The 18,801-nt window shown below is 36.2% G+C and overlaps 1 protein-coding gene across 1 annotated transcript in view; it reads left to right on the top strand.

Annotated features, from left to right (window-relative positions):
• The window catches only part of adamts6 (ADAM metallopeptidase with thrombospondin type 1 motif, 6), a 204,563-nt gene that overhangs the window by 123,361 nt on the left and 62,401 nt on the right, over positions 1 to 18,801 (top strand). The window contains exons 13-14 of the mRNA XM_056466366.1: positions 8,785 to 8,930; positions 14,849 to 14,912. Coding sequence (XP_056322341.1) covers positions 8,785 to 8,930; positions 14,849 to 14,912 — 210 coding nt within the window. The remainder of the gene's footprint in view (positions 1 to 8,784; positions 8,931 to 14,848; positions 14,913 to 18,801) is intronic.

Genomic DNA, 18,801 nt, shown 5'->3' with positions numbered 1-18,801 from the left:
CCTGGACCACCAACACCTCCAGCCTGGTCAAGAAGGCTCACCAGCGCCTATTCTTCTTGAGGCAACTTAAGAAGAACCAGCTTTCATCAGCCGTCTTGGTGAACTTCTACCGCTGCACAATAGAAAGCATCCTGACCAACTGCGTCACAGTCTGGTATGGAAGCTGCTCTGTTGCTGAGCGTAAGGCACTGCAGCGGGTGGTGAAAACTGCCCAACGCATCACAGGGACTACACTGCCAGCCATAGAGGATATCCAGAAGAAACACTGTCTGCGCCGAGCACGCAGTATTCTTAAGGACACCTCTCACCCTGCTCACAGACTGTTTTCTCTCCTGCCTTCCGGCAGGCGCTTCAGGCTCCCCCGGACAAAAACCAGCAGACTGAGGAACAGCTTTTTCCCCAGAGCTGTCTTCCTTTTGAACTCTGCCCCTCACTGACTCTTTTGCCCCCCCAATACACTCCCCACACTCCTCTAACTTATACTCCTCACAATCACTGCACTATTTAACATTTGCACATTTAAAGTTTGCACATATTCATTGCACTGATTCATTTACTTGAACTGGACATACCCACTGCACATGGACATTTGTAATTATGTTTATCTGTAAGCACACTTCTGCTATTAATAGCATCCTGTACATATATTCATTTATTGTAAATCTGTTCATAGCTAATACAACCTGTATATAATGTTCATAGTACATCCATCTGTAAATATCACCATAGTTTTTCTATAACTGCACTTTATAACTTATACCTGTATCCTGCACTTGCTGCTATTGCACTGCTGGTTAGACCTAAACTGCATTTCGTTGCCTTGTACTTGTACATGTGCAATGACAATAAAGTTGAATCTAATCTAAAAAACTGTTTCTAAATTCAGTTCTAATTTCCAGCAAATGAATAAATGAACAATAATAACGAAGTGTGCTCAAAAAAAAGTTATATCCAAACGCATGTCATATGCCCCATATGGTCCAAAACCTGAGAGGTGGACAAATCTAAGCTTGTTTTTATTAAAACAAATATAAATATGCATATTAAAAAATACTACTACTAATAATAATAACATTATACAAAAGCAAATTTTAGTGAATAAACTGAAAAAAGCACACCCTGTGCTGGACTTTAGACCTGCTTTCAGCTGGTCTACTGCTCAGTCTATTTTAGTTCCTTAAAGTAGCAACGCGCCAACAATGTGCCTTAACACACCTCCTTTCTAGAGCAGAACACCCATGAGTCCACAAAGGGGAGCAAATGGATTTGCTATTTAAACAACATGACAGAAAATGAGGAAAATTAGGGTTGCGCTGGTCTGAAAATAGCAACATGTTGTGGAAACATGTCTTGCACCTAATTGCGCCGGGTGTATGATAAGGCCCTAAAAATTTCTCCAGAAGAAAAAATATTATAGGAAATACTGTGAAAAATTCCTTGCTCTGTTAAACATCATTTGGGAAATATTCGAAAAAGAAAAAACAATTCACTGGAGGGCTAATAATTTCGACTTCAACTGTATATACCATAATACATCACTAGGTTATAAAACACCAGAAATTGGGAAGATGAACGCTCATGGCTTCGCTCTCATTATACCAGATATGGAAATAAGAAAACCTTTTTCCAATGTTCACTCATGCACTCAGCGTTTGGGTCATCAGTTCACATTTCTGCCGGGCCCAGTTCGAGAGACAGTTTGAACAAAGATTACGCTGGTCATTGTACTCGCTCGTAGGACGGCTCAAGAGGAAGAATGGAAGAGGACCACGAGCTGTCGGTCTCTGTTACTGTTCGCTCACTGGATCTATTTACCAGCCAGCTCTTGTGCACTGTCTTGGACAAGCCGCGAGCCCCAGGTTGAGCCACTGTTTTTTTTTTAAGCGGGTGGCGTACTTATGTCTGGGTCAGCATCAAAGGAATACGAATGTCAGCCATTTCTCACCCAGCGTGTAATGGAGTGGAGGCCCTGCCAGCTCCAGAAAGACCAGAGATGGAAAGGCAGGGAAGCAGGGGTGACCACACATGCTACTGAATGCGCTTTCAACCAGCAGCAATGATAATGAATTTGTCACGTCGTAAAGAAAGACTGTCGAACACCGCAGGAAGCACAATGCTAGAAAGCCACGCATTTCAAGGCAGAGTTCATTATTAATGTGCTGCTTAGGACGCTTCCAGATCATGACTGGCAAAATTGACTCTATTTAAAGAGACAGTTCACCCAAAAATGATTACTAACATGTTTGAGTTTCTTTCTTCTGTTAAACAAAAAAAGAAGATATTTTGAAGAATCTTGGACACATATAGATATTGACTTCCGTTGTATATTTTCTTGCTATGGATGTCAGTAAGAAACTCCTAAAAGAAACTCTTAAAAGTTTGAGTGAGTAAAGGGTGAAGAAATTAGTATTTTTGAGTGAACTGTCACTTTAATATAAACTCTGATTTATTAACCATGTCTACTTGGAGATTGCCAAAAAAAATTGTTTTAGTTTTTTATAATCTATTATATTCAATTCAATTCAGTTCATCTTTGTAAAGTTTGATATTAAACTAATTTCGGAGCACGTGCTCAAATTTGACCCAGCTGGCCCACATCAGCTAATCACGATCCTCCTATCAAAGGACCTCAAGTCACTATATATATCGTTATTTCCTTTCTACAACTATCTTCATCTGGAAGAAACCCCCCTCTTCCCCTTCTTCTATCTTTATCCAGATTGGGCGGCACGGTGGCCCAGTGACTAGCACTGTTGTCTCATAGCAAGATTACCAATGGTGCCGGGTCCTCACTGGGCAGTCAGGTATTTCTGTGTGGAGTTTGCATGTTCTCTCCGTGTCTGCGTTGGTTTCCCCTGGGTTTCCTCCCACCAAATGTCTTACTCTCTGGAAGTTTACCTTAGCCTCAGCAGCGGGGGAGTTTTGAGATCGACCTGAGCTCAATCTCCCCTCGCCCTGCGAAAGGGAGAAAGCCCTTGGCCCGAGGATCCCTTGAGCTCAGTGCTTTTATAGACATTTCTATAGTGCTTTTACAATGTAGATTGTGTCAAAGCAGCTTACAAGTTCTTGTAAATTGAAATTGAAACTGTGTCAGTCCAGTTTTCAGAGTTGAAGTTCAGTTTAATTCAGTTCAGTGTGGTTTAATTTTCACTGCTGAAAGTCCAAACACTAAAGAGCAAATCCATCGATGCACAGCTCCACAAGTCCCAAACCATGCAAGCCAGTGGCGAGCAACAAACTTCAGCAATTGAACTTGAGAAACTTGAGAGAAACCAGGCTCAGTTGGGCACAACCATTTCTCCTTAGGCCAGACTTCTTGTGCACAGCTGCTGTTAAGGAACCGGGGGCTGGACGTCCATCGTGGAGAAGCTGCAGATGTGACTAGCTCACCTGCCTGGCTCACTAGATTAATGCTGAGACTCGTCTTTCACTGGGTCTTTCAGGAATCAGTCTTATGCTCTCCACTGTTTCATTACCACCACAGCAGCTGCTCAGGATACAGCCTGGTCTAAGATTAAGGAGACCTGGAGACAGGACTTGTCACATTTATGATGCTGCACAGAGGCCTCAGGATGAGTATCCCCAGGTGGAAATAGAGAACAAAGAAAACAATATTGTTAAATGATGTTAAATATTGTTAAATGAAAAAAATATATCATTAAAAACGTAGAATATATACAGCCAAGCCCAAAAGTATTCACACCCCTACATAAAACACTGATAACCACCATATTTTAAATTTTAAATTCTTTTTGTTTTTAATAAAAAAGAAATACCAGAGAATTACAATTATTTTGTTAAGTGTTTCATACATAAAATTATTGAATTAATTTTAAATATTGTTAAAATGTAAAATGAAATACAAATGAATAAAATGTGTTTAAATTAAGTGTTTATTTACAAAATTTATGCAATGTGTATACACCTTAAATATAGTTTTATCATTATTTCAGCCACCCTACACTGTTTTTCAGTCCAATCTCACAAGTAAACTAAACAAATTAATGTATGGTCAGAAAAATGGCTAACTTGTATTGATTTTCAAAATGAGGCGTGACACAAAAATAAGCATATTGTACTAAATTGTCAGAATAATATTGTATAAGCTATAATTAAATACGTATATACGAATATAAGTACCTGTAAATACGAATTAGCCACTAAATTAAAACATTATGAATTGCCATGACACGGCATTGGTTATTCTGTAGTATCAATTAACTATTGTAGCTTTATGTAGCTATACTATTATGTCTGTATATTTTGTTTTAGTGTTTAATTTGATTTTATTCTTAGCTAAATTTGAGTTAAACAGTAAATGAAAGTATTTTATATTAGCTGAGATAAAATAATCTTCAGTATTTAAGAGATGAAAATTTCCTCCCTATTTACTCTCCGTCAAGTGGAACCAAGTTGGAACCAGTGATGTTCATGGTTGGTCAAACAAATACTATGTAAGTCGATTTTCAACATTTTTCAAAATACCTTGTTTTGTGTTCAACAGAAGAAGAAAAAAGGGTCCCACTTTATATTAAGTGTCCTTAACTACTATGTACCTACACAGAAATTAATAATTCGTTACAATGTACTTATTGTGTAAATATGTGTTTACTGTGTACTTATGCTTGACTAAATACCTGTATGTAATTACATCTGTAATTAACTTCTGTAATTACATTTGTAAATACACTGTTGACCATCCCTTACACCTTAATCCACCCTTAAACCTACCCATACCACCAAACCTGTCCATAACCCAACCCCTATCCCATCTCAAGAGCACCATAAGTGTTCTCAAAAACATTATGAACACAGTAAGTACATTGTGTTTATTTTTTTGATGCAAGTACATAGTAGTTAAGTACACTTGATATAAAGTGGGACCGAAAAAAGAAATTTAAACAGGTTTGTGACAAGAAAGGGATGAGTAAATAATGATTTAAGATCAAGTTAAAGAGCCCATATTATGGGTTTTTGAAAATGCCCTTCCATGTAGTGTGTAACACAGCTCTAAGTGAAGTGAAATATCCAGCTAAGGCTTAAATCTGTAAGTGTACAGTGTTTAAAACTATTGATTCATCTATAAAAGAGTCGACTCATAGTGCTTCAAACGAGTCGTCTTGATAACGAGTCATTAGGTGTTTCGCGATGACGCAGCTACGAAACACAAGTAGTTGGGCGCGCAAACCCGGGAGATTTGAAACCTGCGGCCCCGCCCACTAACAGAAAAAAAAGTCTCACACACACACACACACACACAGACAGACACTGGTCGAATGAAGTCACGCTGTGCAGATGGATATTATTGAGTCTAATTAAAGAGGAAACCTCAGCATTATAGCCCAGCCTTGAGCAGTTCTGAGTGCTTCTGAAAACTATATGCTTTCAAAGAAGACTTCTTCAGTTTGTTAAAGGAAGGATCAGTATAGACTGTCAGAACATGGATCAGTGCATCATGGATAAGTTTCTTCCCCCATTTCACCAGTGTAAGTACGTGCGATTAAAATTATTGCCTCGTTTACTCTATCTTGCACATTATGTATATAGTTGTGTTTTGTTACTTGTAACCGTGTGTGCTGTATCAGGTTAACTCTTTATATTCTCATATCGCGTGTAAAGCCACGTTGAAAACGCGACGCGTGCCGCTTTGATTACGGATCGTCAGCTGTTTACACACATGCAACGGTCAAGTAATGTGTGTGTGTGTGTGTGTGTGTGTGTGTCTCCCCGTGTGTGTAACGCACAGGTATTCGCGGATATAACTGAGCGCCGTGCCGCCTCAATTCAGCCGCTCATTTATGGACGCGCCGGCCCTGTGTGTGTGTGTCTCCTCGTGTGTGTAACGCACGGGTAGTCGCGGATATAACTGAGCGCCGCGCCGCCTCAATTCAGCCGCTCCTTTATGGACGCGCCGGCCCTGTGTGTGTGTGTGTGTAACGCACGGGTATTCGCGGATATAACTGAGCGCCGCGCCGCCTCAATTCAGCCGCTCCTTTATGGACGCGCCGGCCCTGTGTGTGTGTGTGTGTAACGCACGGGTATTCGCGGATATAACTGAGCGCCGCACCCTCTCTATTCAGCCGCTCATTTATGGACGCGCAGGCCCTTTGTGTGTGTGTGTGTGAAAAGAGTAAGAAGACTGTGACTATGAGGCTAGGAGATCTCCTCGCCAGTTCTTGGACTTTTTGCTCAATAAAATAGTTCGTCGTCAGTATTTTCTAGTCCATCGTCTGTGTTTACATTCACCCACTGGCAGCCAAAATCCACTATGAAGCGTGTATGCACTGTGACTACTTTTATATTGTAGATTAGCAGCTGAGCATTTCACTCTGTCTCGCGCTGAAGCCTGTCACTGTCGACCAATCGCAGCAGGCTGCCATTGGTCCAATCAGCGCAGATTAGCTTCGCGCTGAGGAGGGGTTTGGGAACAAATGAATCGCTGAACGATTCATATGGGAGTCACTGGGATAATTAGGTAAAAATAAATGCAGATTATAAGACCATCAAAGTGTTGTTTGACCTTGCATGCATATTAGACTGTTGTTGGAGACCCTTACAACCTAAATATGACCCTATTTCATGTATAATATGGGCTCTTTAAAATATATTTTTCAGTTAAAAAATTATTTGACTCATCTTTCCTTCTGCTTATCCCCTGCTATAGTTTCATCATATTAGTTTTAGTTCACTGTAATAAACCTGACTGTAATGTGTAAAATATTTCTCAGATTTGTGTGAACAATTTTGAGGCTTTTATTATGGAACCACACCTTATTCTATTTACTTAAGTTTATATGCTTAAATCCTGGATTACATGTCCCTAAATACAACGTTTCCAATGATGTTCTCCGAGGCAGACTTCAGAAGCGAGCGTCTGTAAGATAAGACATTCTTCAAGTCGTTATTTTAAACCTGCCTGCCTCTGTCTTAACACACTAGCCTGATTTCAGACACTGGTAACTGAGGACACTGCCTTTCCCCTGCCAACTTCTCCCTGCCTATGGACAAGGGAAAGAAATCGAGTCCGAGAACAAGAACAAACCATCCAGAGAGAGTGAAGAGCAGACAAAACTTAACCCACTGACACATTTGCAGTACGGCAGTTTCCAGCGCCTCCAATCTCCTGTCCTCGCAGGGGGATTATGAGATTTCATGTGGTCCTGAAGCCTCACGAAGCCTTGAGTCTGTTTTTATTCTGCTGTGGATTTAGATTAGGGACAGTAGGTGAAGGCGCTGTTTATACAAAACAGGATTAAGCAAGGAAACTTTACTCCAGTGACAGCTGGAGGATATAGTTAATTACCAGGAGGCAAATGAGTAGTGCAGTTTCCTGTCATGAATTAAGACTGGCCCGAGTGAAAAATAGGGGAAGAATTGGTGCTAATACTAAAAGCATGTGTTTTTATTGCTTGAAAGAACGTCAATCAAAAATGTGGATATTTACTGCATAATAAACTAATTTGACGATAACACTGGTGACCACATCAAGCTAAGAAAATAAAAGTTTACAATGAATGTGACAAGTTTCATGTTGGTCTTTGACGAAAGTAAAAGTAAAAAAAGTAAAAAGTCAAGTAAACAATCAAGTGAAAATAATTAATACATTTTGCCTATACGTAAAAATGTACATGGAAAAATCTATAAATGTTAATACACTGTGACGAGCAATTAGTTACTTTACTTTAAAAAGTGAGTAAACCCATTGCCATAAATGCAACAAATTGATTTCGCTTTTAAAAAAAGTCAGTAAACGCACATTGACTTAACTTAAAATTATGTCTATAGTTTGTTTACTTAATAATTATAAGGCAATGAGTTTACTCTCTTTTTTAAGTAAAGTCAACTAATCACTTTTTAACAGTGTACGTTTAAGAATTTTAAAAGAATAATTGTATTTTATTTTAAAATTGTATATTTTCTTTCTTTCAATAAAGGTCAATTGATCTGATATTTTTAAGAGATTTTAAGTATTTGAATAATTTTGTAAGATTGCTTTGGTTAAAAGGCATCAGCTAAAGGATTCAGTGTATCTGTATATACTTTTCAGTAAATTAACCATTATATTACATTAAACAGTAGCACTAAATTAACTAAATAATAATATACTAACAGTCTTGCCTAATGACAAACAATCTCTGCATTTAATATGAATATTATAATATATAAGATTTAAAGTTAATTTAAAATTAATAGAAGAAAAATAGAAATACAAGTAAATAATTTTATTTGGTGCGCTCTGTTTTGTAAAGTTTCTGTTTTAAAAATATTTTCCCACTCTTTACTGGGATTGCAGTCTCAAACTAATTTCCCGTTTAGTAAATCAGGAATGGTTTGCTCAAAAAGGGATGGTTCACTCGAAAATAAAGATCTGTTATTAATTCATAACCTCAGACTATCCAAAATGTAGGTGAAACCATGATTCATAAAAATGACTTTCAGAGTTGGAAAAAAAATTAAGTAAAACATTGACATTACATGGAAGTCTTAGGAAGTGAAAGCATATCATTACATTATTACCTTTAAAAATAATGTAAATTATGTTTCTTCACAGACCCATTGCTTTGTTTTTAAGACTTTAGTGTATTGATAGAAGCTAAAGATATTAATGTTGTTTTGTCTGTGTCTTTTGACTCTCAAAGTGCCTTTAACAGTTGACTTTTGGCGCTAAAGTACTGAATAGCCAGTAAAACCAACAAACATTGATCATCATGTGCTGTAATAATCTTATATTAGCTTGGACAACTATTTCTTAAAGTCATTTTTTCTCCCTATCTGTGTTTCTAGTGGTGTTATCAGGGTGAATGTGTGGCGTTTGGGATGTGGCCGCAGAGTGTGGATGGCAGCTGGGGCCCGTGGACAGCCTGGGGTGAGTGCAGTCGAACCTGCGGTGGCGGCGTCTCCTCGTCCATGCGACACTGTGACAGCCCAGCGTAAGTAGGCAAAGTAAGCCAGAACAAAGCTGAATGGGTTCCTTTTTAGTCCCTCTCACTACTGCCTTACCTTTTTGAAAAAAAGATGTGCACAAATCAAACCTAAACTGACATGATGCAGGACAGCAACTCACTCTGTGACGGAGATTATAGAAAGCAGTTTTATACGAGATGAATTCAAGATATTCATTTCTAAAAGTTATGTATCATGTGATGTACTTAAAGCAAAATTTCATTATTTTACATTGTTTAATTTGCTAGCACACATTTTTTAGGTGGACAATTAATCTGTGCTATTTCATTCATTCATTTTCCTTTGGCTTAGTCCCTTATTTATCAGGGGCTGCCAAAGTGCAATGAACCGCCAACTATTCCAGCATATGTTTTGCGCAGCGTATGCCCTTCCAGCAGTAACCCAGTTCTGAGAAACACCCACACACTAATATTCACACACTAATACACCAGGGACAATTTAGTTAATCTAATTCACATGCATTGCATGGCCCAGCCAGGATTCAAACCAGCAATCTTTCCGCTGTGAGGCGACAGTGCTAACCACTGAGCCATTGTGCCGCCTTTCCTGTGCAAGTTAATCCACATAAAAAAAAGGAAATTGGATCAAAGTCTGTCCATTTGCTTACAGTTTACGCTGTGAAAACCACACACAAAATAAAGATATAAAGAAGGACTTTTATATATAGAGAGAGAGTAAGCACAAATGTATTTAAAAGGCCCTCTTCTACTTGTTATTATTTATGGCAGGCTTTAGTACTCTAAACTTTTTTTTCTGGTCTGACTGATTATTACAGCCCTAAATGTAAAAAATAGTTGATCATTTTCATCAGCAATCATTAGCAAAATACGCAAAATTAGTTTGGTTCAGTGGCATTGTTTACATTTTGCTCTCCAACACAGCTGACTGTTGATGTGTTGCGAAAACACTCCATAAAGCCACCACAGATTTGTTGTGTGACTGCAACCAACAAACAGCAGTATTAGCTTTCTGAAGGAATCTACATTTTGAACAAATCATGTGAACTAATGATTCAATGAGTCGTTCATATAAAGAGCTGTTTAATTAATTGCTGAATAAATCAGTCACTTGAACAAATCGAATGAATAAATGTGTAAATGACTTAGTGGCTGACATATTCAGCCTTTACTGCCACCTACTGGCAGTTTTAGCTTCTTATTTAGGGAAATATATTAATCCTTGGTTCTCAATAGTAATTTTGAAACTAACACAAAACACTTAAAACACAGCCTACTAATTGAACAACACACAATTTTTATAAAAAAAGGGGGAAAAAAATAAAATAAAATACTTTAAGCCATTTAAATGGTTATATAAGTAATTTTTCCTTTTTTTTAAAAAATTAATTAATTCAAATAAATTTTGTTCCTTATAAACATTGTTTAAACTGAAACATCTGTCATTTTTCAACTTGAATGTTTATTTTGAAATCAAAGGCTTTGTGCGTCAGTCTAACTCATCTGAAAACATCCTCATTTTATTTTTAATCAGCCATAATTCTACTTCTATGAAGGTACACTTACAAAATTATTTTTGGTGCTTGCTCAAACTAATTTAAAATGAGCTCAATTCTTGAGGTTTTCTGGGACAACTTAATTGTTTAATGTTCAGTCTACTTAAACTTGTAAAAACAATGAATCAATTTGTGTTGGAACAACATGAAAGTATTGTGTGGAACTCAGCATTTTTTACAGTGTACATACAGTACATATTTACTATTTTTATATTTTCTAGGTTCAGCTTTTGCCAATTTTTTTCTGCTCTTGCCAGTTTCTCCACACTTTTCATTGGTAGCCACACAATTTTCTTAGTTTCAGCTTTTGCCAATTTTTTTCTCCTCTTGCCAGTTTCTCCACACTTTTGGTAGCCACAGAAGCTCAAAATAGGTTTGGATGTAGCCAGAGTTTAGGTTTCATTCCCGGCGGCTGCGGAAACATCTATCCTCGCACCCTCGCTGCAGACAGTGGCGGGAGTGTGGCCGGTGTAATATGTAACACCTGTGTAAGATGATCGGCCCTTAAAACCTGGCTACTCAAGAGAAAGGAAACCCAAGCACTTCAAGCCAAGCTGCCCTGGAAAGCATTCATTAAGAGCGAGCCCTGAGAAAACAGCACAACCAGCCGCTCTCTGTGCCAAACGACAGAGGAAGAGGGCCAGAATCACCTAAGCCTTGGCAAATCTCGTTTAGCTGCCCTCCTGGGTCTAAATAACCTGCGGAGAAATGGACAAACAGCTTAGCAGTTCACAGAGAGAGACCTGAATGCATACATCAAAGGGTTAATAAGGCGAAAGAAAAAGTACATACTGCCCCGCTTGGTCATAACAACCTGAACAATGGAGATAGTGCAAATGTCTTGAGCTCTCTGTCAAACAAACACAAATGGAAAGTGCTTTTCATATTTGCTTGTGGGTTGAGGAGTTTTCTGAATGTCCATTTATGGAACTGAAGTCAACCTTGATAGAACGCGTGGATCCTCAAGGGGCTTATTAAGGGGCCCGGTTATTAATTATGGGGATTATTGTTTATAGAATTGGAAATCACCGGCCTGAGGGGCATTGTGGTCTCGAACAATGGAACTCCATTTAGGGCTGAAATAAATTGCACATTTGTTTTAGTCTGCTGTATTGGGGATTTTGGCTGAATTGTTTTGATTCTGGACTGTGAAATGGAAGATCCAGAGCTTTAGGTATAAAATAGATAGAAGATAAAAATTCTGTTATTAATTACTCACCCTCATGTCATTCCATTTCCCTAAGACCTTCGTTTATCGTCGGAACACAAATGAAGATGTTTTAGATGAAATCCAGGAGCTCTCTCACCCTCCACACTGTTTACAGCAATTTTCTCGAGATGTTTAATGTCCAGAAAAGGAACCAAAACAATGCCAAGACATCTCTTGTGACTTCAGTGGTTCAACTGTAATCATACAAAGCTCTAAGAACACTTTTGTGCTCCAAAAAAACTGTAAAAACGACTATGCCTATGTTTTTCACATTAGATTTGGGTGCACATCTATTATAGGTAAACTGGAGCTACTGTAGTAGCTTTGTATGATTGCAGTTGAATCATTGAAGTCACATGGAGTGTTTTGAGAATGTTTTTGGTTTCTTTTCTGGACTGTGGACGCCTCAGGACCATTACTGTTTACTGAATATTCATCTAAAATATCTTAATTTGTGTAGAAGGAGGAGTCGGGATTGAAAAGACATAAAAAAGACATCATTTTTATTTTTAAGTGAACTAACCCTTTAAATAGATTGAATTGAATTGAAAAGGACTACTTTAAACTGTTTTGAATATTACATATCCTTCTGACTATGGCTATGACCCTCAGTTGCAACATTCATTTGATCAGCCACCATGACCAAATGTAAAACCCCAATCTGATCTAATTAAAGCAGTAAAAGGTTTTTAGCTAATTCAGTAAAGCAATATTTATCAAAACTGGTGATCAATTTTACATGTTGCATTTATGTACGTAAAAGTGTGTAAAATTCACATGAACATTCTTTAAATATATTATACGTTTATTAGAAGCTGGCACTTCTAGAGGCCCTAATGCATTGAGCACAGAAACCGTACATGCTGAAAATATATATACTGGTAAATCTGACCTCTATTGATGCACAATATACAGATCTGTTTTTATAAGTCATGCGACAAAATTAGCATTTTCTCATATGTAAATAATTTTACATTTAACCCCCTGGGGTCAGCAGATGCGGATACGTATTTTAGCACATTCAGCACCTAAAATACTCTCATTTTTTTATCGATAAGACAAACAGATATTTGAAAACTGTAAAGTGTCTATTCTTAATTGTATATATTCATATTTGCAACAAAACAATATGTTTTTGTAAAATTAGTAAAACAGACTCTTCTGTCAACATGACTGGCAAACGCGTCAGAAAATTGATTTTAGGTAATGTTTTTATCCATAAATGATTCACAGCTAATTTCTTAGAAACATAACATCAACTAGGGCCCGTGGGCCAAAGTTGGCTCCTTGATTTGACCCGCCGTTCCATCTGAGTGTAATTTAATTAACGTTTTGTTTGTTTTTTTATTGTTAAAATTTGTTAAAAGCGAACTGAAATTAAATTAGCTAATTAAATTAACTTAGAAATTCAATCAGATTTAGTTTAAATGTACAAACTCTCACCTGACGGATAGAGGACAAATTTAGGCAGATTGTGCTTGACTAGTGAACTCCACTGTGTTTTTAATGTGATTGTTTTTGTTTTTATTGCAATAAGTTATCATTTTAAATGTTATACTGCACTAATTAATACGGTTTAAGGTAATGTTTTCTATTTATTTCAAATCTTATGAAATAAATTAGGAAATTACCCATGACAACTTTAATGTAATATACTTTGGTATATTTACCTTCGGTCCACAGCTCTCATAATATTTGGTTTTTGGCCTTTTATACGAAAAAGTTTGAGCACCCCTGCATAACATGTGTGTTTCCTCAATTTAAAAAAACTGTGCTAAAAATAGCTCACACTTTTTTTGTTAAAATTATTAATATTAAAATTAGTAAAATGTAATATTCAGCAATGGATATGTAAACAAAAAAGCAGAAATGTACATTTAGATGTTTTCTTGCATGCACACATAACCTGTAGTTGACTGTGATTTTTTTTTTATTTCCATGTTTATGATAATTACATTTATGTCATAAAATCATCTTTGTATTTTCATGACAAATGGCTTTCTCCCTGTCTTAGAGTCTTAGAATTCCCATCTGCTGTATACAGTTCATTAATTGTCAAATTAATAATTTAATTTAAATTATAAAATAAATGACTAATAAAATAGTCATAGTTAGTCAAATTAAATGACTAATAAAATAGTCATAGTTAATAAATGACTAATGAAATAAATAACGTTAAAGTCAGAATAATCTATTTCTTAATGTAGAACCTGTAATTTGATCAGCAAGTGTAATCAAATATTTGGTTTTGTTTTTTAAACAAATGTAACATGTCTTAAGTTAGTTGAAAGCACATCCTGACATTTCTATTTGCCAAGTCTTTTCAGGTCTGGACTTTTCTTGACAGGTGATTCTGTGAGTAAGTTTCTCAGTGAAAACTACTACAGACACAGTTTGTCTTTAACAGATTTTTAAATAAACTCATGTCTAGCTAAGCAGCTTATACATCCCAAACTCATGTCATTGGTTGAGCAAATGAAGCGAATTGTTCTATCAAACAATCAATGATCTGAAACCAGCAGCATTTTCACTCTATGGCAATTCAAGCTATGAATGGCACATTTAAATGACATAAAAATACATATTTAATTTTTTGGGGGGTTGGGGTATTCTTAAATTGAACTAAATTAACCTATTTGGTGATCTGATGACCTTATCTGACCTTTTGGACACTCATTTTTTTGTGCATGTGTGTATGTACGTACCTTGTATACCTTACGTTATGGTGACCAAATGTCAGTAGAAGAATATAGCAGTAAAATTTGACCTTTTGGGAACATGTTTTGGTACTGATGATGAAAATGGCTCATAAATCAATCAGAATTAAGTATTTAAAAATGTAAAAAAAAAACATTTTTTTATTATTTCTTGAGAGGATTGTTAATAGGTGTAGCCAGATACTGTCTGTAGAGTATAAAAATCATAATATCAATGGGATGTCCCCATAAAGATAGCTGTACAAGTGTATGCATGTTTGCATGTGAGTGAAGGGCATGTTAAGATTGAAGTTATTGGGACTATTTGCCCTCCTCTGCTAAAGCAAATGCAGCACAGATGCTGTCCCATGTTGATTTGAACAGTCTGTTGATGCATTTTTTAACATAGATTTCTTGTCTGTCATGATGGTACCTCATAAGTCTTTTTTATTCTAACTCTTTCAGGCCGACAGGCGGAGGGAAGTACTGTCTCGGGGAGAGGAAGCGCTACAGATCGTGCAACACAGATGTGAGTTTTTCCTTTGTCTGTAGTCGGAATCATTTTATGCTCAGTAACCTTTTGGGGGACATTCAGGGTTCGCTCACGCTTGACAGTTTAGTTTAGTTTAGTTTAGTTTAGTTTAGTTTAGTTTAGTTTAGTTTAGTTTAGTTTAGTTTAGTTTAGTTTAGTTTAGTTTAGTTTAGTTTAGTTTAAACATATTTTGGTGCAGTTGGCGTGTTAGTGGTTCAGTAAATGTGTGAACGCTGCCGTCTGAACATGGTGCAGACTGATTGAAACCTGATTCAGCATTTAAAGAGACAGTTGCCCCAGAAATCATTTATTCACCCTTATGTGTCACAAACCTGTTTGAATATCTTTCGTCTGTTAAACACAGAAGCTATTTTGAAGAAGGCTGGAAACATGTAAGCATTGAATTCCATAGTATTTTTTTTTCTATGAAATCAATGGTTACAGTTTTCTAGCTCACTTTGAGATATCTACTTTTGGGTTCAGCAGCAAAATTATACTAATTTTAAAAACATTTGAGGGTGATTAACTAATGAGTACATTTTTATTTTGGGGGGAACTATCCCTTTAAGACTTTGTACATCATATCAAATGTAGATGTTGGAAAATGGCTGAATGGGTTCTGATTCGATAATGATACCTAGAATGTAGTTACACTGCCAAAAATGATGATATATTTTAACAAATATCATGTGGTCATCATAACCACACTTTTTGATGAAGCGAAAGTATTTCCTAAAGATTTATAATGAAGAAATATGAATAAATACTTATTTTTAAAATGCTAATTTATTACATCATATTACATCATTAGGAAAAAACGGAATTTGTTAGTTTTTAATTAAAACTATCCTATTTTCATTAACTCGGCAAATAACAAACTGGTCAGCACATTCAACTTTCCTCAGTCAAAATTTGGCCATTTGAATAATAAAACATTTAAAACATAATAATAATGAAGAGCTTCACGATTTTTCTAGCCTCTCTTGTAAAAAAGTACATTTGAAAATTCACGGATAACAACATTAGCCAAATTAGTATTTAAATTATTTTTAATATGGGCCGCTTTTGGTGCTTCACACCTTTGTATTGGTTATTTTTTGGTTCAAGAATGAGGTCCAAAATTTAAAATAAAAGTTACTTGTAAAGTATATTCTCTATTATTAACTGATTAGCTGAATTCACACCGAAGTGACAGCCAACAGATGATTCCACTTGGTCTTAAAGCCTTTTTTTGATGGGTTATGATGGCATAGCAATCAAAATAGGACAAAAAAGCTCATGTATAAGACAAATTCTGGCCTTTGAACAACCCCAACCCCCCTGGCTACAGGCCTGTGCATTTGTCAATATTTCTTCCTTTTCTCTTGCTAAAAATAGTTGGAAACAAGCTCACAGCAGAAAGGTTGTGATATGAATTTCAGCAGACTGCATTAATATATATTTTGAAAGATTCAGGTGAGGCAATGGTTCAGTAATTCATTCATAAATGAAACACACATTTGCTTTGCTTTTGAAAGAACTGTTTGAATGAATCATTTGAACTGCATTAATCACTCATGAACAAGTATTGTAGTTTAGGTAGTATAGTTTTTAAAGGCAATTGTTAAAGTGAAAGTTCAAAAACTTTTATTTACTCACTGTTTACACACTCAAGTGGTTCCAAAATTTACTGAATTTCTCTTTTCTACTGAACACAAAAGAAGATATTTTGAAGAATGTTTAAAACCGGTAACCATTGACATCCACAATAGAAAAAAAAAAACAAATACTATGGAAATCAATGGTTTCCAGTTTCTACGATTTTTCTTTCTTTGTGTTCAGTGGTAAAAAGAAAGTCAAACAGGTTTAGAAAAAGCAAAGGGTGAGAACATTTTGACAGAATTTATCCCTTCAAGGCCTACTTTATTGCAAAATGAATATCAGTTCCTATTTATATGATTCTTAGATATAAACAACAATCTACATTACTGTGAACAACATAAACTAAACAGCAACATGTGTCATTACTTCATCTAAAGAAAGGCTAATGTAATTAGGCATGGGCCGGTATAAAATTCTGACGGTATAATAACCTTAGATAAAAATATCATGATTTAACGGTAACACGGTATTGTGTTTACTGCTCTAAAATAAGTCCTTGTTAAATGTCTGGGTAAAAAAAACAACTTTTTCCCCATTGAACACAATATTTTTTATTTTAAGAAACATTTATAATATTTTTGCCTTTTTATCTTAAACTTGTCAGGCTAAATAATTAAAATCATAAAATCGTCAAATCTTCTGATCTTCATTAGTATCAAAAACAACGATTTCTTTACAACTTGAGAAGGCATCTTTGGATATCGTTCTTTTCTTTGAATATAAATGAAGGCACTTCTCTGCAGGTCTATAGCATGCTGGATGTTGGTGTATAAGCGACTTGTTTTTCAGAAGTTTGCCGAATCGTGGGCTGACCAGTAGGTTTTGATTTGGAGGGTCCTTTTGCTGGAGATACTGTTGCCCTGAAAAAACTCAATTAAATAGTCGTAAAAAAACAAAAGAGTACATATACCTTAGGAGCAGTACTAGTAATACAATAGAGATCATTGTTGATATCAGTAGTCATACAACTGAAAAAACATGAAGCATCCTAAAATAAATCCATCATCACCACATGAATTTATGGGGTCTTTAATATGAAAAAAAGAGTTTGTTAGGACCCCTTACAAGCACAAACCTCTGAAAATAACAGTTAAGCACAAATAACCAGTGTGTACTTTGAAAATTAAGCAGCACCCCCATGCACTGAAAATGAAAATGTGTAAGAAGGGGACTGTTGGTGACATCCGATTAAATTCTGACCACTTTTGACAGCAGCCCCGCACGGATTTAGCTCTTATAAAACAATGGCCCAATCATAGATTTAATGTAATTAATTCTTTGACCTGGTGAAATCCAAACGAAGCTTTTGAAGGGGTTGAAGACCCCTCTCTGGTGTGTTTATGTGGGGCATTCCAGCGTCTGGATTTATTATGGCTGTGGCTTTGAAATTATTAAGTCATTGAGGATACGACCCCCCTGCAGCTCTGCTTCCAGCCACGGCCATTGTTCAGTACCAAGCAAAGGTCTGCTATCATTTGTTCGCCTTCTCAAAACAATGAGCTAATCCGCAACCCCTCGCTCACTGCTGACTCTGTGATCCGCCAGTTTACATGGTGACTCGGGTTGATAACAATGCTCTGGTGGAAAGAGGCCAAGTCCAGCCGCATATTAAAGTTTAATTGGATTTAAAGCAACAATGTTTAAATAATATTATGAGTTCAATACACAATACGCATCATTTTTGTGTCATTTTTTAACAGGAGATTTGTTGTGCAAAGAGACAAATTTGCCATTAATAAAGTAACTTTTTTGTACCCACAAATGAGATATTCAATATGAATTTTTTTATTAGCTATCACATTAGCCTTGATGAAGATCATTAGATGAAGTAATAACACACATGCACACGCATACACACACACAAACATACACACACAAATATATATATATATATATATATATATATATATATATATATATATATATATATATATATATATATATATATATATATGAGGATAAAATAAACAATTCTCAAATTTTACTAGATTTATCATCTGATTCGAATGTTATCACTTGATTGAATGGGCGTTATCAGTGGTTATCAGCTGATAGATATGGGCCAGTAGGGGCCTTCTGTGCCTACTGGTAGGCTCAGAAGGCTGTTATCATCCATCCACATGGTTAATCAGCTATACTAATAGAGAAGACTCCAGATCCAGATTTTTACATTACTGTGATGGTTGGGTTTAGGGTTGGGGTAAGGGTAGACGTTAATAGAATACAATTAATGGGAAATTTAATT

The sequence above is a fragment of the Danio aesculapii genome, chromosome 10 (assembly GCF_903798145.1).
Source record: "Danio aesculapii chromosome 10, fDanAes4.1, whole genome shotgun sequence".
Taxonomy (NCBI): Eukaryota; Metazoa; Chordata; class Actinopteri; order Cypriniformes; family Danionidae; genus Danio; species Danio aesculapii.
This window is presented reverse-complemented; position numbering and strand designations above follow the sequence as displayed.